This window comes from Lates calcarifer, linkage group LG16_LG22, assembly GCF_001640805.2.
Source record: "Lates calcarifer isolate ASB-BC8 linkage group LG16_LG22, TLL_Latcal_v3, whole genome shotgun sequence".
Classification (NCBI taxonomy): domain Eukaryota; kingdom Metazoa; phylum Chordata; class Actinopteri; family Centropomidae; genus Lates; species Lates calcarifer.
In genome coordinates, this window is record NC_066848.1 from 25,661,246 (window position 1) to 25,687,620 (window position 26,375).

At 39.2% G+C, this 26,375-nt stretch overlaps 2 protein-coding genes across 3 annotated transcripts in view; one reads left to right on the forward strand and one right to left on the reverse strand.

The window, feature by feature from the left end:
• rasgrp3 (RAS guanyl releasing protein 3 (calcium and DAG-regulated)) overlaps positions 1 to 17,138 on the forward strand; it is a 32,454-nt gene extending 15,316 nt beyond the window's left edge. The window contains exons 3-17 of one of the 2 annotated variants that reach the window (XM_051076639.1): positions 1,147 to 1,249; positions 1,899 to 1,961; positions 2,455 to 2,586; positions 3,016 to 3,163; positions 5,043 to 5,216; positions 6,468 to 6,584; positions 6,814 to 7,092; positions 8,520 to 8,600; positions 8,876 to 8,989; positions 9,115 to 9,230; positions 10,034 to 10,181; positions 10,344 to 10,380; positions 11,752 to 11,901; positions 13,496 to 13,872; positions 14,848 to 17,138. In XM_051076639.1, the coding sequence (XP_050932596.1) occupies positions 1,147 to 1,249; positions 1,899 to 1,961; positions 2,455 to 2,586; positions 3,016 to 3,163; positions 5,043 to 5,216; positions 6,468 to 6,584; positions 6,814 to 7,092; positions 8,520 to 8,600; positions 8,876 to 8,989; positions 9,115 to 9,230; positions 10,034 to 10,181; positions 10,344 to 10,380; positions 11,752 to 11,901; positions 13,496 to 13,872; positions 14,848 to 14,856 (2,048 nt within the window). In that variant the 3' untranslated portion in view covers positions 14,857 to 17,138. Of the gene's footprint in view, positions 1 to 1,146; positions 1,250 to 1,898; positions 1,962 to 2,454; positions 2,587 to 3,015; positions 3,164 to 5,042; positions 5,217 to 6,467; positions 6,585 to 6,813; positions 7,093 to 8,519; positions 8,601 to 8,875; positions 8,990 to 9,114; positions 9,231 to 10,033; positions 10,182 to 10,343; positions 10,381 to 11,751; positions 11,902 to 13,495; positions 13,873 to 14,842 lie in introns of both variants that reach the window. The other variant, XM_018694674.2, reaches the window with a different exon arrangement.
• A 1,208-nt stretch (positions 17,139 to 18,346) lies between these two features.
• The window catches only part of LOC108895764 (protocadherin Fat 4-like), a 78,168-nt gene continuing 70,139 nt past the window's right edge, over positions 18,347 to 26,375 (reverse strand). Inside the window, 12 exon segments of the mRNA XM_018694673.2 lie at positions 18,347 to 19,306; positions 19,517 to 19,660; positions 20,490 to 20,620; positions 21,454 to 21,672; positions 22,199 to 22,331; positions 22,573 to 22,664; positions 23,041 to 23,183; positions 23,614 to 23,858; positions 24,176 to 24,361; positions 25,314 to 25,442; positions 26,015 to 26,113; positions 26,115 to 26,188. Coding sequence (XP_018550189.1) covers positions 19,094 to 19,306; positions 19,517 to 19,660; positions 20,490 to 20,620; positions 21,454 to 21,672; positions 22,199 to 22,331; positions 22,573 to 22,664; positions 23,041 to 23,183; positions 23,614 to 23,858; positions 24,176 to 24,361; positions 25,314 to 25,442; positions 26,015 to 26,113; positions 26,115 to 26,188 — 1,808 coding nt within the window. The 3' untranslated portion in view covers positions 18,347 to 19,093.

Here is a 26,375-nt window from a genome sequence, read left to right on the forward strand (position 1 = left end):
TGTGTCCATAAAGAGTGACGTAGTGTCCAGCCTTCATCAGTGTTAAAGAGCATGGTATTATTTAAGCCTTGAGAGAAAACTATGTTTTTTTACTGCTTTGGTTTTACTTTCATTGTTCCAGCCTTTGGTTCCATATATCACTGTACTCAACAAATTAATCACTGAGAAAGCATTTATCACTTAAAATAAGTCAAACATGGCAAGAAACACAAGACAGACAATCATGCAGATTTTAAAGTGGCAATAGACAACTTTCCCCTCAGTGTTTACAAGTGGCGTTAATGTTGGTGCCACTGTCACAAAGAAAATATAGTAAGTTTGATCACTGCTCATTCAGAAAGGTCACTGTCGGGAAACGCTTCTCCTTTGTGCTGTAAATCAACCTTCAGTTCTGCACAAACATTCACATCAGGTGGCAGCCAGAACTGCATAGCAAACACGAGGCTTATAGGGTGCTACAAAAAGTTGTCTGTTGTCACTTTAAACTGACCTCTAGTTTAGTCAAAGGTATTTGGAAGCAAAAGCAAAGGCTAGCAGTAATTGTTGCTGTCTATTGTACATATCTATCACACTTCCTGGTCCACCATTGTTGTATGCCAGTCATGTGTTTGCTCTTTTGCTGTGAAATAAAGAATCAGTGGTAGATAACACAGTTAAAGTATTGGCTTGTGTTCACAGATCTCAGCAATCTTTTCTTAATAGTGTTCATCAGTAGTCCTATTGATCATAATAACACTTATGATCAATAGGTTACTAGAGATAAAATATGTTGTAAAAAACATATTTACCTTTTAAATAAGATATATTCACTTAAAGGGTGAGGCTGACACTATTCTGTATTTTTCTTATTGTCAACAAATCCCAAGAAAAGCCCTAAACAGCATTTTGGATGAACTAGAGAAACAGTTACATTTACCCATTCTCACACACATTCATACAGCACTTGTCTCAGCTATATAGAGTGCTCTAAGCACATGCACATACATATGAGTAATAACAATAAGATGAATATAATAAGAAGAACAATAAGAAGAATATAATCAAACTTGTCCTTTATGATAAGTATGTGAGAAAATAACATGATCATTAACATTGCCTGTTACAGTTCAAATTTGGTGACATTTTTCGTCTCACTTCTCTACTTAGGTGACAATGGGGAGCTGCAGGCCAACCTGCTTCCTCGAAGCCTACTGCTGATGCATCGTTGGTATGTTACATCCTCAGAACTGGCGGGAAAACTACTGATGATATATCCCATCTAGCAGAATACTACAGGAACTACAATGCTTACACAATGCTATAACAATATGCTGAAATACTGCTGGGGCTATTTTATTTCAGCTGGCGAAAGACTTGAACTTTGAATTCAGTTAACTGTGGTGTGATGCCTTAAAGGAAAATTGACCTCTTATATTTTGCCTAATGGCATTCTAATCAATCTCTTTCAGTGATGACAGCATAGCCATTCATGTTTAATTTCACCTTAGTGACAGTCTGTACCTCAGCTGTCTTTTTTGTGGGTGGTATTCTATGTTAATGTGAAATAAGCTGTCTTGATCCTGTCCTAGATGAATGTCCTTGGCTATGTTAGTGCTGTGCATTTTCCTTCCAACAGGAAACAATCATCCATTTAGCTGCTGTTGAAGTCAGTATATAAGTATATGCTCTTCATTAACTGATAAATTAAGTGTGGGAGGTGTCATCAAAAGTAAAGTTATGTGAAAAGAATACTTTAAAGAGAGAGTCAAACTCTGCCCACTGCCTCACCTCTATACCTCTGGCCAGTCAGAGTGTAAATGGTCATGGTGTGAGTGAAGGATTGTCTGGTTTGGAAAGTTATGAAAATGCTTTGATGTACTGATTAATTACACTGTAAAAAGACCTTAACTTAACCTCACGTACCGTGACTGCAAAGGTGACAACTGCCAGAGAACCAGACTGAAGATTTGTTATTTAATGAGGTAAGGTCCCACATATGCATTCATCCATAATTCATCCACATATGCATTCATCCCAAAACATTAAAACTTTCAAACTCAAGATCATAGAAAAGCCAAGGCTAACCTAACCTCTTTTTCACTTCATTTAAGGCCACAATTAGTTTTCATCCTCACAATACTAATTACCTGTGTGCCTTGTTGAATTTGACAATGAAAATGTATTTTTTTTGTAATGTTAATTTAAATCAGTTAATAACCCAGTGTTTAAAGCACTTTTGCTTTTTTTAAAGCAAAACACTGCTCTAAAAGTAGGTCATAGGGTGGTGACCTATCACTATTCCAAGTTGTGAATTACCATATCACCACATTACAGGGGCATGAGTCACATGTCATAAGGTCACTGTCTGGTTCAGTTTTTTAAATGTTTTCACTCTGGAACAGGTTCATCTCAGGTCTTTTCAGAGTCAGAATAAATGTTTGCTGCAAAGTTGTAAATGTGAATGTGTGTATCCAGGTACTGGATAGTGACATTCCCTGCAGAGTTCAACCTGGACTTGGGTCTGATCAGGATAACGGAAGAGTTCAGAGATGTGGCGGCTCAGCTTGGCTGTGAGGAGCATTTCAAACTCATAGACATCTCCACCATGTAAGATATCACATGCATGCACAAACACACAGGCAGTATTGACAGGATAAGGATTAGCAAGTATATTGATAAGACATTAATTGTGCCAATAAGTCAATACTAGTCTTTACCCTAAAAATAAAAGTAATACAAATTCTAATCTTAACCCTAAAATAAATCACAAACAATCATGATTGTGTGGTAAACATAAGCCCATTTTTTCTTGTTCTTCAGCTGCTAAATATCACAGGACCCACAGAATTGAAAACCTACACAGACATAGTTCAAACTACCTATAACCTTAAAGGACCACACTGGTGATTCAACTTTTAGTTTATTAGCTTTAAATAGTTTAGAATTCATAATTGTATCACTGTGATACATTTCTTTAAAAACCTACATGTTTCTAGATTGATTGCTCTGATTGTTTATAAATTGTTCTCCTTATAGTCCATCGTACGACTGGATGCGTAAGCTGACCCAGAGGAAGAAACAGGCCAAGAAGGGCAAGGCCTCACTACTGTTTGACCACCTGGAGCCCATGGAGCTGGCAGAGCATCTCACCTTCCTAGAGTTCAAGTCTATCCGGAGGATTTCAGTATGTCTACAAACATTTATGCTTTCATCTAATGATGTTATTTTTTGCCACACTAGCACTGGGCTCAAAGGTTGGTCAGCCCTACAGTCGACCCATCCACCACTTTGGTCTTTTGAATGCTGAATCCATTCTATACATTCAGGGCTCTCAGACAATGAATCCTATTGACTTTGGTGATCCTCCAAGGGCACTAGAATGATGATAACCTCTTGACAGCAAGAGGAACCTCTTTGCTAATTGTTTTTGGTAGAGCAACATGGTAAATGGTAAATGGACTTGTACTTATATAGCGCTTTTCTAGTTGTATCAACCACTCAAAGCACTTTACACTACGTGTCCCATTCACACACACATTCATACATTGCTTGCTCTATTATGGGGGCAACGTGGGGTTCAGTATCTTACCCAAGGATACTGGGTGACCTTCCGATTAGCTGCCCCCATTAAACATGAAAAATAAAAAAGACAGTGTGTGCAACTGCTTAACAAGAATAGGACCAATGATGAAAAATAAACAGTACATACATATGCCATTGCCAAAATGAGTGTTCAGAACTTGCTTACTCGCGTACATAATCAAAGCATGTTAACATTGTGAAGATGTTGACATTAACACTTAGCTCAAAGCAATGCTGTGTACAGTGTACCTATACTTGGACTAATATAAGGAACTGACAGTGCTAAAAGTTGTACGAGATTGAAGCATGTTAGAGAAGTGTAATGGTACATTGTGAGTTTAAAGGTTGTTGTAGGCACATATTTGGTTTTGAAACATCAATGCAAAAAGGATACTAACATTTATTTAATATTTCATTTCAGTTATTTGAATAACAGTAAATGTATGGTTATTTTTAAGTCTAATTTATTAACTCAGCATGCAACTATTTGTGGCTACACAAGACTATATAATGTTTATTCTTTACTATGTAACACAGAAAAATAGCACATTCTTCCTCTTAAAAGTTTAATTCATCAGCAATGACACACATTTTTTCAGTTAAGGACACTCTGGGGTTACGCTGCTAAAGCCTCACTTGGTATTTATTACAAATAGCACATGATGGCTACTGACTAATGTTAGCTAATGCTATATAGATGCTGCTGTGTAACGAACATTACTGAATATGTTCTCTAACTTGGTTAGAGCTAGGTTAAAGCTGGTGAGTTTTCATGAAGTTTTGTATTTGAATTTGAAAACCCAGTGAAATTGGGTGAACTGTGTGTAATGTTGATAAAATGTTCCTGAAAAGCTCTTGGGAAGCTCAACACCTGCTGCTGAGCTTTGATGTGAAACTAGCTGGCCTCTGGGTAAGCTCCCTTGCTTACACTGGCCAGGTGATAAATTGGTAAAAACAGTGTGAGGATCAAAGTTTTTACTATTATTGGAATTGGGATATAAACAAGAACTGATGAAATCAACACTTTGTGTCTTTGTCCTTGGAATGTGGAGAGCTGCTATTTCACTTCACATAAGTAGGCACATTTTCCTACACACGGCCAGAGAGTGCCTTCCAAAAACACAAGATTTGTAAAAAAAAAAAAAAAAAACAACAACAACAAAAAAAAAAACAGGATCTGAATCTCCAAGTGATGTGTTTGTGACCCCTGTGTCCTTCCATTAGTGCCACCATCAACATTGCCGTGAAATCTACATCAATTCATCCTGGAGAAGTAATTTCTGTTTTGGAAATTCCACTTTCCCCAAGCACTATTGTCTTCAGAGACCTCTCTTTTTAAACTACTCGGAAAAGCAAAATTGGTAGTTTGAAGTATGTACTAGTTTAGTATTGTTAGCAGGCTTTACCGGCCCTTTGCCTCAGGACCAAATAAGTAAAGATTAGATTGAAAATTTACGACTAACCTTTCTCTTTGTCTCCAGTTCACTGATTACCAGAGCTATGTGATCCATGGCTGCCTGGTAGACAACCCAACTCTGGAGCGCTCCATTGCGCTGTTCAATGGAGTCTCACAGTGGGTCCAGCTCATGGTACTCAGCAAGTTAACACCTCAGACCCGTGCAGAGGTTATTGCCAAATACATCCATGTGGCTCAGGTAAGACCAGTCCTGAAAACATGGAAATTACATGGTGAGCATTCTGTTAATCCAACCCTATCAACAGGCAATGGAACTGAGGAAAGAGGCTGATGTAAATGGCAAATGGACTACATTTATATAGTGCTTTTCTAAGGGGAGAAAGTGCTTTATAATTTTGCCTTTCATTCACCTATTCACACACACATTCACACTGATGGTGTGATAGTTCCCTGCATGGCACTGTCTACCCCTCAAGAGCAACTAGGGGTTAAGTGTATTGCTCAAGAATGCTTCAACATGTGGATGGGAGGAACTGGCAGACCTGCACATCCTATCCTAAAGCCAAGTGACACTGGGTGAGAGGCAGGGTTCACCCTGGACAGATTGCCAGTCTATCACAGGGCTGACATATAGAGACATATAGAGACAAACAATCAATCACACTCACATTCTCATCTATGACAACACAGTCACCAATTAACCTAACCTACATGTCTTTGGACTGTGGGAGGAAGCTGGCGTACCAGGAGAGAACCCATGCAGGCACAGGGAGAACATGCAAACGCCACACTGAAAACCCAGAACCTTACAAAGAACTGGGGTTCGAACACAGAACCTTCTTGCTGTGAGGCAACTATGCTAACCACTGCTAACCCAAAAGTAATATGAGAAAATAAGACTAAAAATAACACTGTTTCAAAAAACCCAATCATCTTGGGTGGTTTTGCACCATGGCTACTATAAAAAGTTAATCATTGCTTTGTTGCTACAGTGATCCTAATTGTCAGTTTTGACCCAGTAATCTTCTTTAAGTAACTATACCTGTAAATTAATTGTAATGGACTACAGTACAATATTTCCTCCTGAAATGTAATGAAGTATGAAGTGGCAGAAAATGGGAATACTAGGTAAAGTGCAAAAACCTCAAAACTGTATTTAAGAGGAGTACTTGTGATTAGCTAATTCCACCACTGCTAACCACAAAACCATCTGCTATAAATGGTCAGTAACTTGATGCAAATGTCTCACTTGATGCAGATTGTCTCATTGCTTTTATTTAAGGCATTTTATTTAAAATGTTTAAACACTTTTTAATGGTGGTGATCATAGTGCCATCTGAATGATGCCAATCACATCTCATTCTCACCAACCTGACTGGGATCTTTTCTAATAGATGAACACAAGACAAAACAGAACATGATTAGATCAGCAGTAAAGAAGAATAAGTGAAAACTCTCTCCTGTCACTCTTGTCACTCTCTCTCATCAGAAACTCCTGCAACTGCAGAACTTCAACACTCTGATGGCGGTGGTGGGGGGACTGAGTCACAGCTCCATATCTCGACTTAAAGAGACTCACTCTTATCTGGTGCCAGAAGTTTTGAAGGTAAGGCAATACCAGCCTCTGAATGTCCTTCATTTTATATTCATACACTGGAGCACACAGTCATTCCTATGGCACTGAACCAGTTAAATGTTCCAGACACATGTCAACATGCTCCCTTAATCTGTTTTTTTTTTTTTAAATGCAACACTCAGCACACAATGAATTGCTTTACTTGACCCAATTTGTGTTTTGGCCATCATACTTACCCAAATCTTCCTCCCCGTTTCAGATCTGGAATGAGATGACAGAGCTGGTATCCTCCAGCAACAACTACTCTTGCTACCGAAAGGCCTTCAGCGAGTGCCAGGGCTTTAAAATCCCCATCCTGGGTGTGCACCTCAAGGACCTTATTGCAGTGCATGTAGTCTTTCCTGACAGGGTTGACGACAGTAATAAGGTGAACCTGGTGAAGATGAATCAGCTCTACATGACCTTCAATGAGCTGATGTCGTTGCAGAGTGCAGCAGCCCAAGTGGAGCCTAACATGGACCTCATCTACTTGCTAACGGTGAGAGAGTACCATCCCACAGAAGGCAACTGTAGAAATTTAAATGGAAATGCTGGTCTAAAATGAACATGCATTATTGGCCAAGTAATTACATGCAGAGTACCCTAAGTACTAAAGTTTACAAAACAGATAAAGGAATCACTGTTTTCCACACAACTGGTTCTTCTTCAGTGAATCATTTATCAGATTAATCACAGCTTGTTCTTTGAGTGTTTGGTACAGTTCAAGTACTTTCAGACACTAAGCAATTGCTGCACCTCTACTGTTTTCTGTGTAAATATGTCAGTACAACAGCAAGGAGAAGGAGGGTGGCTGCTGCTCACCTGAACAAGTGAAGTTGATGCTGAGTTCATGATGGTCTGACTTTCTCAGCTCACTGCCATGGCTCACTGTGGGACCATGGCAAACACAAAAACTACAGTGAGAGAAACAATACATGAGCTGATTTTGCTATCTGTGTTCACTAAATGATACACCTCTTCACCAACAGAGAGCAGACAGATCAGTCTGTGAGTGGTAACATTAGTTTTCATAATTTGAAAAAAAAATACAGGTGAGTAGAGTCAAATAGGAAATTGATAAGAGGAGGACTGTGGGAAAATGAATCCATGTGCCCCCTGCAGTGTGTATGAATGCCATACATCTGTTGGCAAACATCGGAGAAAACATGACGTTTTCTGTCAGTTGAGATGCAGAAGTTAAGGTATCAGGTTTAATAATAATAAACAGATTTTGAGGTGATGAACACCTTTTCCAAAGTGGTTTCTTGAAATGTCTTTTTCATCATTTGTTTAGGCAAACTGATTTAATACGATGTGTGTAAGCTCACAGCCTACTCTGACATCTGCTTTGGTGAGTGCTCTCTGGGGGATCTGTTAGCAGTCTCTGGATTTGTTAAGTTAAATCAACAAAATGTAACAGTGCCCTCTGCAGCCATGAGCGGTAATTCATTCTGTTGAGCTCTGAGTCTGAGCTGCAAAGTAGTTTTCATGTACAGACAACAAAGCCTATCAGTCTCTTGACCGGCGTGTAGTCCCACTGATACATGACCAAATGGTGTACATTCCTCATGACCCCCAGCTTCCAGGGCTGGAAGTGCTGTCACTGTAACAAAAACACTGACCTCCATTTAGAATTCTTGATATTGATATATTGAGTTTCCTGGCTGGATATCAGCGATGAACGCTGGTTATTAATGACCTCTAAGTCTTTTCACCTGATCCACAGTTCAGCATTACTCTTAAACTTACTGGGCCTGATTCCAGTAGTTTAATTACTCAGTTAATGAGTGGAAATGACAGAGGCACCATTCCTATGTGTACCATCAGAATTTGTATGTCAGTGTATACCAGTCCAAAATATCTTTGTGATATCAAACACCAGTTTAAAGCTGAAAACCCAAACCCAACTATATTTGTATTTTTCAGCTTTCTTTAGACCTTTATTACACAGAAGATGAGATTTATGAGCTGTCATTGCTGAGGGAGCCACGTAACCCCAAATCACTGGTAAGTTTCAGCTGATACGGTCTGTACCTGTGTTCAGGTTTGTCCACACTGGGTGTATCTAGTTTGGACTAAACTTGATATTTATGCTGAAACATTTTCACCAGCTAAAGACTTTTTGTGCTGTATAACACTTTGTTGTCACAGAATACAGATATCTTTTTACCTGTGCTGGCATTTGGCCCTGTGGAACTATTTAAGCTATTGTAGCACTGGACATCTGCACATCTGGTATAACAGATGATTTGCTCACCTAAGTCCTATGTCCTTCTTCATAGCCTACCTCTCCAGCGACTCCCAACAAGCCCATGGCCCCTCTAGACTGGGCCTCTGGCATCACCACCAAACCAGACCCCTCTGTAGTCAATAAACACATCAGGAAAGTGGTTGATGTGAGTAGACAACATCCCTTTTCAAATTATACCACAGAATTCAGAAAAACTGCTACTGCTTGGACATGTTGCAGTGTGAATGAAGTATTATTGGAGTAATCTGTATCTTGTCTGGCTCTGGGAAGTCTGTTTTCAGGAATTATGACCATGACCACGATGGCTATATTTCTCAAGAGGACTTTGAGAGCATCGCTGCTAACTTTCCCCTCCTGGACTCCTTCTGTGTTTTGGACAAAGATCAGTGAGTGTGGAAAAGTTATAAATGCTTAAATAATTAACTACAATAACAGCACAGTATTTCGTAGCTGTACTTTTCCCTGAATCAAACCTAGTTGCAGTGTAAGAACCTGTATTGTTAGAACAATGGTTTGCAAACCACCAGTGGTACAGCCTCAGGTGGTCTAATAAATGATCAGTGCAGTATAGCTACTTTCAAAATCAGAAAACAACAATGGACTGCAAATAAAATTTGTAAAACAGCCACTGGAATTAAATTTAGTAGTTGTTAAAATTACTATATATATATATATATATATATATATATATATATATATAGTGTAGGAATGTAAAATTCTAATCTTACATTTTTGTAATATGAATATGGTTTATTTTACACTCTGCACATGTATAACACCCTGCCTACTTCTTTGTTGAGAAACAGTATGTACTGTACCATGCCTGAAAGGATCCAAATCCAAAAAGAGCAATGTAATCGCTAACACAGTCGTGGAGATTTATTTTTCATACATTGTTGTTAGCATTGAGGTTGAGGTTTGTTCTGGCCCCATGTAAGATGCATGTGGTACTTGTGTTTGGATGTGATCATACATAGAGAGCCACTGTGCTAAAGAAGCAATTTGGAGGGAAAATTTAAGCGTGGGCTCCTTTGCTGTAACACAGCCCTGTAATACTTTTGTTGAATCTTAGGTATAAATACAAATTTTGTCTGACTTAGAAGGACTGGAGCACCTATTAATGACAATCTTCTCTCTCTTTCGTGGTCCTCCTTTCCTTTATCTCCCTTCCTTTCTGTCTTTCTCTCAGAGATGGATTGATCAGTAAAGATGAAATGATAGCATATTTCCTTCGGGCTAACCCACTGCTCCAGTGTAAGATGGGACCAGGATTCATCCACAACTTCCAGGAGATGACATACCTGAAGCCCACCTTCTGTGAACATTGTGCTGGATTTGTGTGTATCTCAAACATCCTGCCACTATGTGTCCTTAATCTTCCTGCCAGCATTGTCCTGTTTATGACCTAGCCATGTTTGGTTTTTGCTCTTCAGTAACTAATGTTACTTTTTGTATTTTCTGTACCACCTCCCACCTTCCTCACATTTCTGGACCTGCAGCTCTGGGGAATCATCAAACAGGGCTACAAGTGCAAAGGTATGTTTCATTGGATTCTTCTCTGAAGGCCATTCATAAACATGTAACATTTAATTTAAGTAGAGAGAGAGTGGGGAAGGGGGAGAGGGAGGGAGGGAGGTAGAGAATAGAGACAGGAGAACATAGCATAACACGGATTCCATGTAAAAAATGATAGTGATAAAAAAAAAGTGATACCAATAATACAGTAGTAGTAACAATAGTAGTGATAATTAAAGTAGTAATTGCAAAAGTAGCAATAATACTAGAAGCAGTAATAGTAATTTCTAATATCATATCTGTTCCTTCCTCCTCCTCTCCAGAATATGCATATATGCTTCATTTAATAAGGTGTCTCCTCCTTCACTGAAAAGTCAGTTCTCAGTAAATGGGCATTGGAGGTTACAAGTTTCCACATCACAGCCGTTTAAGTTGCATTCTGGACCCTGATCAGCTCTAACACTAGTCAATAACTGAAGTATATGTCTGAGTGATGGGACTTTAACTATCATTGTTAAAAAAAAAAGGTTTATCTTGCATTCTTATGTATTTGGTACATTTGATGTGTGTTCAGTTCCAAGTAATAGGTTCAGTCAGCATAAATATTGTTGATGAAAAAATCCCAACTCGGGGTTCTGGAGCTTTCAACCATGTCTCACAGTCTTCATTAGCCAATGTCATTTTCTCAGTTGCCATGGAATAGTATATGTTTAAACTTAACATGATTCTGAGCACATGTAGGTCTTCTCATCCTCGGTGGCTTAAGAATTGAGCTTGACATTCAAGAGTGTGATAAAGTCAGACATCCAGTACAAGAGAGTAAATGAACCTTGAATTAAGAATATTTCATCCATTGATTTTTCCAAAGTTTAACAATGAACCATCAGGGTCAGCATGCCTCCAGTCTGCAAATGCCAGGATATTGCTCATGCAGAATCTGCCATACTACCTCAGTCAACAAAATAATGTTTTTCAGAAACTATTAGAATCACTTCACAGCTAAATTTTGGGTCAGTGAGCTAGAGACAGTCTTTGCTCACTGTGGTAACTTACTACCACGACGATAAGGGGTAATAACATTTTTGCCAACTTTGGCAAACATGTAATGGGAACTCAAAATATAACACAAGATAACTCACTATATACTCCTACCATTTAACCATGCACATTACTTTGGTTACACCTACTTAGAGTTTGACATGATTTGGGTGAACTGTCCCTTTTAACAAAATGTGAATACATCTTTCATGACACTACCGATTCTTATAGATCCCTAGAAGACGCTTCCTCATTGAGATAAAGACCAGTATTAGCTAATATTAACTGTGTGTCTTGAAGCATGGAACATTGGTGGCCTGAATGTCAGCTGATGTGTCTTTATTTACTTTGCAGACTGTGGTGTTAACTGTCATAAACAGTGTCGGGAGCTGCTGGTTCTGGCCTGTAGGAAGCTCATCCGCTCTGGTTCTGTGGGCAGCGTTTCCCCTGCTAGACTAACCCACAGCTCGCTGCCCAGCAGCCCTGCACTGCCCTCCTGCAAAGGTAATTTTCAGCTACAATTACTAAACATGCTGAACAAAGTACCATAAACAATACAAGAATAATGTACTTGCAAAGGCTTCATGTATTACATATGAGTTTTTAAAGCAGCATGAGGCAACCAGTGGACTTGATGATGAGATGAATCAGTTCTCAGTCTGACTGTAGTCAGAAATTGAACATGAGGAGACATGCTGCAGTGTAAGAATGCCATTAGGCCTAGTCATTCAGACCTGTACAGGACATCCCCTGGATGCAAACCTACTGTTCATTATGTTGTTGAGGAGACATAATGCCCACACACAGTTTAACAAACTCAAGATTTTTTTTATTTTTTTTTTTGTACACCAAGCTGAAAACTCAATTCAAATTCAAATGGATTAGATATAGCATATGAAGACAAAGCATAAAATTCACAAGTTAATTCACAACAAATACAGTGAACAGAAGCCCTAAAAGTCAGACTCAAAAATGACAGAAGTTTCTTGTGGAAGTTGGAAACATCTTAGTCAGTCATCAATAGTGTTTAAAAATTAGCTCACAGTCTTGATTTTGGTTTTCACATTTTGATTATGTGATTCCATTACTGGATATTGGCTATACATCTATCAGCAGTAGCCTTTTACTAATAAAATTGTAACTGTTCCTCAACTCAGATTACAGATCTGAGGAAGGGGACCTAACAGTGCACTCAAGAGGGAGCTGTGTGAATGATTAATGTCCTCAAGATAAATGGTAAATGGACTGTACTTATATAGCGCTTTTCTAGTCTTTTTGACCACTCAAAGCGCTTCACACTACAGATCACATTCACCCCATTCACACACATTCATACAGCACATGTTCTATATACAAAGTGCTTTTCTATACACACATTCACACACTGATGCGATGCACACACATCGGAGGCAATTTGGGGTTCAGTATCTTGCCCAAGGATACTCCGGCATGCGGACTGGAGGAGCCGGAAATCGAACCACCAACCTTCTGATTGGTGGGCGACTGCTCTGGCTGTGGCTCAGGAGGTCATCAAGAGATGTCATCAAGAGATGTCACATCAGTCAGGCTGAAGACTACAGTTCCACACAACACACTCTCCAACTGTCAGTGGTTATTTTGCAGTACGGGTAATGCAGGCATCAGGTTTTGATAAGAGAGCAAAATGCTTAAAATAGAAAAGACAATATATCTGGTCTCGCTTTTAGCTTGAAGGTTTTTCCTGATTAATAATTATTTGCAGTGCTTTCTTTTATAGATGACCACATGTTGTCAAAGTGGTAAGATGTTTTCTTCTTTGCTTGTGTTTTCTGAAGTTCCAGTGTGTTGAGCTGTCTGAGCAGTTGTAGGAAAGCAGCTCTGCTATCTGGTTATTAATATTTTTACACTGAATTATTTAAGGTTGCACCCACCATCACTCAAGACAGAAGCAAAACGGTTTCACAGTTGTTTAATCTTGTGTATCTTTTGATTTCATGTATATTTAAAAGAACAATGTTTAGTGCATTCAGTGTGTGTGGTGAGATGTTTTGTAACTATGGTCAACACTTTTTTACGTACGTATTCATTAGTTCAAATGTGTCTGTGTTCCCTCCTTCAGATGAGGATGAGGTGTTTGACTTCCCAGCTGTCACATCAGCAGGTCCAGCTCTGGACACTCAGTCCATCACCCTGATGACTGGTTCGGCCCAGAGGATCTCTGTGCGCCTGCAGAGGGCCACCACTAGCCAGGCCACCCAGACCGAGCCCCTGTGGCCCGAACACAGCTGGGGGGTCACAGATGGTGGCTCCCATACCTTCCCCAAAATGAAATACAGGACTCACAGGAAGACATCTAAAAATAAAGGTTTTGCCTTTTGGGAAAATCAGAGTGACGGGCAGCACCAGGCCATTTCCTCGCGGTGCAGCTCAGAGTCTCAGGAGAAGTTAGATGTCTCAGGAGAGCTCGTACAGAACGGGATTACACTCAGAGGGGAGGTAATGGAGGAATATGTTGTTTAACATTTTAACTTCAATAAAACATCACCAAATTCATCTTGAGACAACACTGACAGTGATAGATAGTGAAATGAAACCTGTTGAAGTAATTACTTGAACATGAGAATGGAGGTCTTGAGCTTGGCAACAGTAGATTTAGCAAAATAAATGCAAGTTAAGGTCTATTTACTTTCACCCTTTTCTGACAGTCCTCATCAGTGAGTAGTGCTGTCAGACTGAAAACAATCAAACCATACCCATGAAAAATGAGCCAAGGCTATTCACTGCTGAGGACTGATAAAGATGTGTTTTTTCTGGTGTCGGTAACACCTGGCATAAGATCCAGGAGGTTCAGTTTGAGTAATAGATCCTAAGACTGAGGGTTTAAACACAGCAGTTTATGAGAGGATTTTAGAACTCTGGAAAGTTATCACAGTGGTAATCATTTCATCTTTACCATTTGCACGGGTCTGATTTAGTATCTGTCAGCTGGAAATGATTAGTGAGCAGGAACTTATAATGTAGCACATGTCTTGTTCAGGTTTAATTTTTGCTTGTTCTTTTCCAGTTATTTGACTATGAGTTACTGTTTGTCAAATGTGCACATCTACAATCTTCTAACTGGTTTTCATGCAGGGTTGGAGCTTCAAGTCAGTGTCACACAGCACTGTACTGCACTTTGTTTTGCCAGAAGTTAGCCAGAAGTATTTATCACATTTATCCCCAGGACAGATTTTACTGTTTAGGATATAAACATCCAGAGCAATAATAAAAAGGTAATGTCAGTGAATATCATATGTAATGTATAGGTCATCATTATTCAGAATGTTTTCTGATTTTAACTTAAACACAATGAAACCAAGACTACAGTAAAAGACATATGAGAGCTGTGGTTTGGTAAATACACAGATACAGATACAGATATAGAATTCCAGATACAAATGACTAAATGTTGCCCCCCCCCCTCCAGGACAGCTGACTTAGTGGGGGCCATTACCGAGGGTCCAGAAAGCACCTGGCAGGAGGGACCAGGAAGCTCTTCTCTCTGGGGGAGGTGCTGGGCTGCCTGAGGTCCCCCTTCAGTGACCTGAAGTTATCCTGTCCTCTCTAGACTTCAACACAGACAGAGCTACATGTGGACACTTTGTAGTTGTGATCAGAGAGAGGAGCGGTGAATCACGTGGAATGACACGTCCACCCAAGAATATGGATTTTGGTCCAGGATGTACATTAAATCGGCACTGAGAAGAAGCATATTTTAAACTCCACAGAAGTGTGGAACAGGTTCAGTTTAGCAGATCACTGCTGGCCAGCTATGTTTAAAATCCAGCTTGGGTACAGTATGAAATCCAGAAGAGAATGTGCTGATTCAAGGACAGCAACACGCAAGTTCGTAGTGGTCATTCTCCAAGTCAGAATGATTAGCAAAAACATGGTGTATGTCAGAGAGTTTGTAGATATTTGTATGTGGAGTTGCAAATAAAGGGAAAGTCAAGCTGAAAGTGAATGTAAAGGGCATCCAACCTACAATCAGATGGAACGTTGGTAATGGACGATTCTGCCAAACATATGGTAAAAAGACAAGTATTTAACTTTTTGTATTTAACTGCATTGTGACATGGAAAACAGGTGTGTAAGTCTGTTCAGCCTCCTGCAGCACAGCCCATCCCTTAAAACCGTTGATGGTTAGTCATAGACGTAAATAAATATTCATTCAACAGCACAGTCCGTCTGGCTAGCTAGCCCACAGGACACAGGTCATCAGCTTGTGCCAGCAACAATCCACCCATTGTCACACCGCCAAGCTGTGATTGGTCAGTTGATTGTTTTCTTTTTGGCATTGATGTTGTTGTCTTTAGGTGTGTTCGATATACTGTAGACTTTGGCTGACTTGATGGTGAACTGCTGGTGACTGATGGGGTGGAGTCAAAACAGACACATTTGGCCACTTACTGTAGTGTGCGTGAACGCACAACAATGGCTAATCTTGCATCATTTGCCTTTTACCAGTCATTCACACAATTCAACAAATATATCCAACTCATTGTGGAAAAATTGTACAACTGGTCTGTGTTTTTTAGTGTTCCTTACAACATGTCAGACCGTGTAAATCTATACACACCTATACAAACTGACTGAAATTTACATCAGTCTTCTGACACACACGAAACTATTCTATTCTAAGATCTGAAGTTCTTAGAAGAAAAGATGCTACATGTCATCTGCATCAGTGAAGCCTTCAGCCAGTCAGAACAAAGTGCTGTCATCACAGAGGTGATTCCAAGTTGGTGCAGAAAACTGAGCACAAAATATGGACGGTACCAGTCTGACACTAACACTTCTTTACAGATCTTTAAGCTGCTCCATGCTGGGTTTTGTTAATCTACCTTCACCTTTAAAATACTCCACAGGCTTTCACTTGGATCTTCTTTTTAAACTCTTGTGTGATTCACTGTGGTGGTCCTGGCCAGGTCTACACCAAACGTGCTGGATCCCATCTGATTCTCATGGTCTCAAGTTTAATTTGCAGTTGTGTGTTGTGCTGTGAACTGTAGTTTTCTTTTTGGACACCATCAGCCAACATGCTTTGCAACAGCTTCCACAGATAATTTTTGTGCCAAGTCAGAAACAGAACTTCACTGTTCAGCGTAAGGTTGGATAAATAGTGAATTGTATGTGTTGTTGTTTTTTGAGAACCATTACATATAACTGCCAAAACTGAGGCAGAACTGTGTGACCAAAACTGAGGCAGAACTGTGTGACCTGGTCTCTCCCAGGTCTTCACTGCAGCCCCCCTCACCGCTTTCTTGATGTGGGGTCTCCCAGGCTTTAGTCTGGTCCTCTGTCAGATAAATATCAGCTGATTGACTTGTTTTTGAGCACACAGAATGTTTCTGTATTCATCCTGTTGCCTCTGTCAGTAGTGAAATCATCAGTAAATGCCTGTTTGCCAGTTTCATACATGGCCAAGCCAGAACAGAAACACCACCATGTGATAAAGGGTGATTTTTGTTTCATGGGTCCATTTTGAGTTTTACCAGAGGTTTGGATCTTTTGGTGAATCCTCTGAGGTTCTGGTCATTTAGTCTTTTCTTGATTACTGATAAAGAAGCATGTAGACCTACATCCTGGAGAACATTATTGACTTGCTGTGCAGTCATGAAAGGTTTCCTAATTATTACACAAAAAGTTTTAATTAATGTTTTACACAATTAATTTGTGTGATTATTTCTTATTTATTAAATATTGAACACTTTTGGGCTCTACGTAAATAAACATTAGTCAGACTGAATACCAGGAAAAACCATTGTTTAAGGGCCATTGAAACATTTCTGTTATTATTTATATTTGCAAATTATAAAATTATACTATTATACTATACTATACTGTTCCTAGAGTTGTAAATGTATGCTTCTATCTTACAGGCAGCCACTAGCTTCCATTCATTTCAGTGAGACATTTAAAGGAATTCTAGCGTCACCAGCAAAAGAACACAAAGAAAAACAATCAAAGATCAGTCAATAAAAGTAAAATCAGGAAAAGCTCTCAAAGAGCACTCGAATAATTCATTTTCGTCAAATTTATTGTAAGATGTTAATGTTAGAGCTGAAAACACAGGCTGAATACATGAAGAGGTGTGTGTAAGTCTGTGGTGTGGTCGTGCTGTGAGGAAGCTGTTGTAGCAGCCGCAGTAAACCTGTTTAAAAGCATAAACCTTTAAACGCATACACATAGTGATACAGTTCAAGTGTCAGGTGAACCTGATGTGAAGAGACAGCCAACAACAGAAGAGTCTGACGTGGGGAGAAGGACAACAGGTGGAAGACTTCAGCGGAAACAAAAAGCTTGTGTTTGACCTTTCAGTCAAATTTATCCAATTAAAGCTTTCAGTGGAGAAGGACGAGTTATGGAGTCATAGTCTGGATCAGTATAGTCACATTTGAAGTCCAGTTCCAGTTAATTTGGTTCCTTGAATGTAGTTTAAAGATGAACAACAGTGTGCTATTGTTTTGAAATAAAGTCAAAGGAGTGAGGAGTTGTAAACTATGATTAGCATTCATATCATTGGATAAATGCTGATCATGTGATCACAGTTACACGAGGTAGGTGTGTTGTGAAGCATCCCAGCACACACCGGAGCAATAGATTAAGGGACATAAATTCTGTGTCAGTGGGAGAAACTTCCAGAACCAATTCTAAACATCACGTCCGAGTTCCCCCAGACAAGATTAGAACTGAAGCCAAACAGTTCAGTCCTGGTTTCATCAGACCAGAGAATCTTGTTTCTTGCAGTTTTTCTGCAGTCACCTGCATTTTAAAGGAGGATTCTTGCACTGCAGTAATATCACAGAGATGATTTAGGAACTCTTTTCTCTCCTCTGCAACTTTTGTCATTACTGCTGTTTTAATTGTAGATGTCTGATGTACAGTTAAAGATCAATTGCTGTTGAAATTAAAGACCATTCACAAAATATTGTATTAAGATAATTTTATAAAAATTCAAAATCAACAGTGTGAAACAAATTACCTTTGGAGTTAACTGCAAAACATCTTCTGACATTGCAATGTAATAAAGATGTCAACTGAACAGATACTTACATATTTTAAAAAAGCATTTATTGATAACTCACTGACCACACCCTCCGAGGGTGATGGGATGTTGGCCAACTACCTGGATTTCACCTGTAATTTCATTCCTCAGACAAATACAAAACAATGATATTTAACCGTAGCAGTAGTGCAAACTACACAGAAAAACAAAAAAATGTAAAGTACCATACACTGCCAAAATGACACAGATGTCACCAGTGCAACTAAAGGCATACGTTTGTGTCACCCAGTAAGCAGACTAACAAAACAAAATTCAGAAATCAACAGTCTGAAGATGCAGCTCAAGAACTCAGTGGACAGAAAACACAAAGCATATTTTGTCTTTAGCCTATCAGTCAAACAGGGATCTAAAAGACTGACAGAAAAAAGCTTAACCATTCAAAATGTGGAACATCTGTATAAAAAACAAAAACATCCTCTGACTATTAAAGAGTGGCTGTTAACTGCTGATAGGACTGCTCTGTAAAGTAAACCACACAAAGAAAAACATATGATCTGGCTGAGAAGTTCCCTGGGATGCATTGGTTTATCAGTTCATGCGTACATCAATCTAACATTCACGCAGCCATATGTGCACCCACCTATACATAATGTTTGTTCTTTGGAACATTTACAGCATATCATCCTCTCCTCCTCCGTACATGTCGGCCAGTTTCTTGAAGCGGGGTCCCCACTCACTGAGGCAGTCGTAGTTCTGGTCTCCGCTGCTCGACGAGTTCAGAGAGGAGAGGCTTCCTGCGTCAGAGCCGCCGCCCTCATAGTCAAACACCAGCAGGGAGTCATAGGGGGGCGCTGTTGGGTCGTTGTCAGCTGCCTTCAGGTTCTAAGAGAGGAGAAGAGATTCTCACGGATTCTCATTGTATAAAACTTTTTTTTTTTTTTTTTTTAACACTACTGTGTCATTGAAATGAAAATGCTCTAGAGTGGAATTTGGAGTAATGAATGTGGCGACAAGTAAGTTTATCAAAGCAGTGATAAGATATCTATTTTGATATTATATCTGAATGTGTTTGAATGAGCTCTTGAATCTTACATCATCAATGAAGTTGCCAATTTCCTCTGGGTTGGCGGGGCGAGGCCGGTACTGAGGAGCTGGCATAAAGTTTGGCACCACATCGTTCCTGAATACCTCAGGCCGGTTATCCAGACCACGGTGGAGAACACTCAGATCATAGTCCTGACAGGAAACACATGCTGGGGTTACACATCAGATACTGCATCTTTCATTTCAGCAAGAACATTAGTTTGTGAATTCATATACCAAATGTCACCTATGTTCCTCTGGTAATATATTTTACATACTCTACTGTTAAGACTAATCCATACTCCTCATTCAAACTTTGGATTAGGCTTGTGGTGACAACACAACATAATTACTGGTAGGTAAAGTAGGAAAAATCATAAATTGTCTAAGTGATGGTTAATCGACTGTTTTCCACTGCTGTGTTTTTTGCATAGAACAACACATTCTCCACTGATTTGTCATTGTAGTCCTACAACACTGTCAAGACTCAAAATGGACAGTTAAAAACAAAAACATTATAACTGATGCAGCAGAGATATTGTCTTCTTTTATTCCACACATTCCTCTTCCCTATTAAATCCTGATGCCTTCATCACCCATAATGCAACTTGGCCCCTGACAGTTCAGACTGAAGATTCTGGTGGGTTATGCTAATAGCAGCTAATGTAGCCTGAAACCTCGAGCAGAGATGAGGAGCAGGTTACAGAGGGGGGTAAGCTCACTTCTGTCTACTTCTGACAGACTGAATGGAGTTTTCCTTTTATTACTACCTGCAAATGCTGTAACATCAGTGTAGTTATGATCATATAATGACTTCAGTACCACATGAGAAAAGGGTTAATATTTAACAATCTCCCAGCCCTAATTACTGCTGCGTTCATTTCCCGGTTGGACATGTATCCTTTACCCCTGATGTACTGCTTTGATTATTCTAAGGAATGGTATGATGCTACTGTCATTGAGTCTAATCACATTAATTTACCTGATCATCCTCTCCTCCTCCCTCTTCATCATAGTAGTAGATGTTGTCTCTGACATCGTCATCCTGCAGGAGTGGCTCCTTTATTTCACCTTTTCTCCGTCTCGCAAACAACAACAGCAGCAGCACCAGCACTGAACACAGACGACAAAGATTAATACAACATGCCCACATGATTAAGTCACCTCAAGTACCACGAAGCCGAGAAAGGAAAGCTAAAGTGAAGTGGTTAGAGCTGAGTCTATCAGCAGAGGAGTTTACTATGGTCACTACTGGACCAAAAAGGAGATGTTATACAGTGCATACAGAAAGTATTCAGACTCCTTCACATTTTGTTGAGCTGCAACTTTGTGCTAAAATCATTTAAAAGTGTTTGCACACTGCTGACTTGACTGTGCTGCAGGATCATGACTGGACCAAAACAGTTGGAAGACAATAAAAAAAAACAAAAAAACTTTAAACAGTATAATAATTTTGTCACTTACATGTATTATGGTGTTAATTGTGAAATAAAAAATAAATTCTGTCACATTAGTAAAGTAATGAGCTCAACAGGCTGCACCACTGAAACTCGTCCCGAACAAATGTACAACTTTACCAGCCTCATCTTTAATGCTGTCATCCATTAGTGGAGGCTCTCAAGTTGGTACTTACTGTTGGCCTACATCAACTCAAAGCAAATAATCCTCACACTGAAATGTATAGCTCATGGTAAAAACTATACAGACGTTTTCAGATAACTGAAACACAGCTGGTCAGAACAGTGTCCTACAGACCAAGTCAACAGCACTAATTACACAGCTGCAGGTTAGATTATGAGTACAATATTTTGCAAGGTTCCACACAAAGTTGTGATGCAAAGCTTCATTACTTTTCTTTGGCTTACAAACTATGATTTTTATCTATACTCCCTTTAATAATGATACGCATCATTCCCTATTTATGTAAAATCAAATATGAGACTCACTGAGCAGCAACAGGATGCCTCCCAGGATTCCCAGGATTACAGGCAGACCGGTGCCACCTGCAATACGCCCTTGGCAGGACACTTCTTCCCCTTTGCAATCACACACTGTGGCCTGGACAGTGTTGTCCTGCTCCAGGCCCTGAGTGTCTCTGACCCTCAGGACCACAGTGTAGTCTCCACTGGCCAGCTCAGTGGCTAATTTAAGGATGATGCCGGTCTCTGCAACGAAGAGGGAAAAAAAATGTACATTATAAAATTGTTATACATCACAAAGACATTTTCTCTGTTCCAGCATTATTTCACTGAAGTGCTCAGAGTGGAAGATACAAGACTACTGTTTTCCACAAACACTTAAAAGCACATCTTTTTAACAGACAAACTGCCTGTAAATATGTTGCCAAGAGGCATTTTTTCCCTTACTTAAGTTTTCACAGGCATTGGTTACTGCCATGCTCTGTATTGCCTCCCCAGTCAACTCCAGTCATTCAAATCTCAGCATTTAAGTCTTCTAATCTTAAATGTAAACTAAAGCATCTTTGACGTGAATGTATTTAATTTTGGAGCTGACTTTGTATTGGAAGCACTACTATTCAAATAAATAAATAAATAAATTAGATAAATAGATAGATAAATTCAAGATAGATAAATTCAATTCAAATGTTTAAAAAAAATGGGCTATTTGATTGGATAACATTAGGGAACAGAAAAGGTTTCATTTCTAGTCATGTATTAATGGTGTACTTACGGGTGGCGTTCATCCTAGCGGTCCAGTTGGTCTTCGACATGCCCTCTAAAGAGACGGTGTATGGCGCAGCAAAGCCTGGTCCATCTTTATCTGTTACTGACAGCAGCTGAGGAGCTGATTCCTTGTTACACACCTGAGAAAACAAGGTCAGATTCAAACTTTTGATTATACTGATCATATGCACTTAAGTCGTGTTTGATTACTTTTACCACTGAAGTTAGCAATTCATTATTAACTCTTTACTTTATCACATGCTGAATACCAGTACATGTCAAATCACACACATCGCATTAATTCTGCACCACACACTTGTCCATGTTAGGTTTCATCTGCATTAACAGAGCTTAAAACACATGACTGTTCATGGGACACACCTTGATTACACGTTCCTCAATGATGGGTGCATTGTCGTTGACATCTTCAAGCTGAATGATCAGAGTACCAGTTCCTGTGGCTGGGACGTCATCTAGTAAGACGACAGACATAGGAGATGAGAGGATACACTGAATTCTAAAATCCATATTTATAATAACTTTTTCCTCCTGAATCAGTTATAGGCTTCCAACAATGCCAAGCTGGTATACTTTTTCACTTGTTAAAAAGCTCTTCCCAAGTGGACAACAAGCAAAGTTTAAGGCAAGGGATTAAGACCCACAGCAGTTCATTTGTCCATTTAACACACTGTCCACCTAAAAAGTTAGGAATGACACAGCAGTGTCTAAAGAACCTTTGGGCTTCACATTCTCATCAAAAAAATAAAGGGAAAAAGACAACACAATTATAACCTTAATCTCATGTTATGTTTCATTTCATGTTAAAAAGCAGATGTACCTCCCACCTACCATTGTCATATGCACCAATGAGTGCTGTATATTTGTCATCCTTGACGAAATGGGATTCTCTGTCCATGCTGTTTTTCACCTTGATCAGGCCTGTGTCCTTGGCCACGATTAGCCAGCCTGCAGGGTCACTAATTATTTTATACCTGAACAATCAGACAGAATAGAGGTAAATAATACCAGTGCTTCACAGTGTGCCATTCAAATGCCATGTAATTTAAACAATATTCAGTTTATATCTAATAAATAATGATTCTTTGTATTTTGTTTGGAGATGGAAGCAACTGAAGCAAAAGATATTTTATACTTTATGTTTGTCAGTTATTTGTTGAGAGGCCACATTAGGAATTTTATGATGATCTTTGTTCATCACCTAAAGATGAGTCCAATTTCAATAAAGCAAAATGACATCCAACTGGACTTCCGGAATCATATTTCCCAGTAAACAGTGAAAGAAACAGCATATCCCAACAAATGTACCCCCCGCACTGTTTACAGCAGGGCATTTTTGGTGTGGATGCAGCTTTAAGCTTCTTTTTCTCCAGCAATAATAATCTCAAAGTAGTTTGATCTTACTTGACGGTCTGTTTGCGTGCCGTGTCTGGGTCAGAAGCAGTGTACTGCACCACATCAGTGTTGATGGGAAGGTCCTCCCGTTTTGACACATACTTCTCCACTGGATCAAAGATTGGAGCTTCATTTACATCCTGTACGTTAACCACCACTGTGGCAGTAGCAGTGGGCAGTGGAGTAGCGAAAGGAACCTCATTCTCCACTGCAACCAACAGAGTGTGCTTGCTGCTTTTTTCAAAGTCAAGACCCTGGATGGTGGTTGGATGGAAGAAAAAGTAGATTCATTTATTAGACAAATGTCTCAAAATCCTTACATGACTATTCTGCTGTACAATGACAATATTGATATGGAGAGAATGTAGATCTCAGTGAATTTCGAACTGGTGCCACGACTGTGTTGGTGTCAATATTTCTAAAACTGCTGATCTCCTGGGATTTTCACACACAACAGTCTCTCAGAAACAAAAACCATCCCTACCCAGTATTAGTGTGGTGTTCCTAATAAAGTGCTCAGCGAGTTTATCTACCTATTATATTGTGGCTTGTTTGAGAATTTTCCTCCTACCTTGGCAGTAGTAATGATTCCATCATGTTTGTTCTGTCCTGTTTTCACATTGAACAGTCCTCCAGGATCACCATCAACAATCTTGAACTTGGCGTTCCAGGCTGGAGAATGTGGCTCATCACCGTCTGTTACTGACATCGTAATGACCACAGCGTCCACTTTATTTTCTGCTACTGTTGCTTCATACTGTGAGAATGCAAGGGAAGTGTGAGAGTAAATCAAACAGAGAAAATGAGGATTGGAAAAAAAAAGTGTGTTGGGCTTGCTTTGCTTGCTAACTAATAAATAAAAGAATTACTCTGAAAGGCCTTAATGTCATGGTCTGTGTCATGATGTTTAGTTCATGACATCCCTGAACAGCTATAGAATTCACCATTTAAGATAAGAATCCTTTATTATTCCCACAGCAGGGAAATTTAATATAGTTCCCTCACTTTTATCTTAAGAACTTAAAACATACCCTGCAACATCAACATGGATTTTTCATGATGCAAAGTTTATTCAATGAGGTCACAAACTTTCAGGAGCAAAACAGAGATCCAATCCCATTTTCACTTTTGCTTAGTTACTACTACATACATACAATCCTTTTGGTGCCTTACAGTTGACCATATATGGACTGACTGTTGACTAAGCTCAGCCTGCCCAAGTTACTGTTACTGTCTGTAAAGCTTTTTGTTCTTGTGCTACATATATGTGTAACTGCAGCAGATTTATATTTGGAACTTAAAATAATATTTAAAACACTGTGCGCTTGATTTCAGATTCAAGCAAACAAATCTGCTTCTCATTTTCAGTGGGTGAACATTGATTTTGCCAGCTAATGTTACAACTACTGCTGGAACATTTTAATCAGAATGGGGACTTTTTTGGTATTTAACCAGTAGCCCAAAAATAATACAGTTAGTTAAAGCTGATCATATGTGGCCCCTTGGCACTGAGAGTAACATTATGTTACAGTTGAATGTAACATTAGTGAGTTAATTTGGTACAGACTCTAGCCGCCTCATAAATGGGCAGATAAACATATTGCTTTGTCAGTTCCTTGAAATGTTGTTTTGTCTTTGGAAAGATTAAAAAAACAAACAAAACTGACTTCAAAATATTGCATTTTCAGTCACATATATGTTGTACTTACAGAGGACTGAGTGAAGGCCGGAGCATTGTCATTGCTATCTGTTACAGTGAGGATTACTTTGGCTTCTCCAGACAGCCCACTTCCCACCATGTCTGCTGCCTTTACCACCAGAGTGTACTTTGGATATTTCTGTTGAGGGAGACATACAATGAATTTAACTCATCAACTGGAAGGTTTAAACATTCTGCCATCATTTTACCTACATCTACATTAGGCCTGACATACTGATGAAAAGCTGACACTAAACATATTATTTAAGTTTTTCAGTCCAAATAAAAATGTCCAAATAACAAAATGAATGACTTTGTTATAGATCTTTTAAAGTATTAATTTACAGATATGTATCAGTTTATCATAATGTGTCTGTCAAGACAGCCAGCAGCAGATGCCTATGATAATTCCTATGATTAAGAATGGCTATGTGAACTTAATCACTAGTTTCATACCAATGTAACAGTTCTACTATTACACAGTTCTGGTCCTGTATAAACCACTTTTGCATTTTTTCGCATTTGCACAGTAAACAAACAAAACCAAAAACCACCTTTTCAGTCTGTCATCATGTGACCTTTCAGAGTGTACATAAAATTATTTTGCTGGCCTAATTAAACTAAAACAGGACATGTTTGAAACACAGACTGTTTTAACAGTTAGGTGTGACAGCACGCTAAGATAGCCAAAATATGTTTTAAAATCCTCACCTCTCTATCTAGCCCACTATTATTGACTCTGATGACTCCAGTGACTGGGTTGATTTCAAACAGGTTGTCACTGGGAAACTGTGGAGTCTGGCTCAGAATACAGGTAGCGGACATCCGAGTTGTCACTATTTGGTTCGTCATCATCTGTGGCCTTAACTGTTATCACCTCATAACCTGGACAGAAGAGGAAATTTCAAAAGTGTACATTAAGGACAGAGGCTTCTCAAAGTATTCACAACACTTCATTAAAAGAGGTGATTTAGAGAATAAAGCTGGACTATCTAAGTCCAACAATTTACCTAGTGACTGTGTGTGCATGCTATGTGAGTCTGTCAGTCATTTTCTAGTCATGTCTCAATAT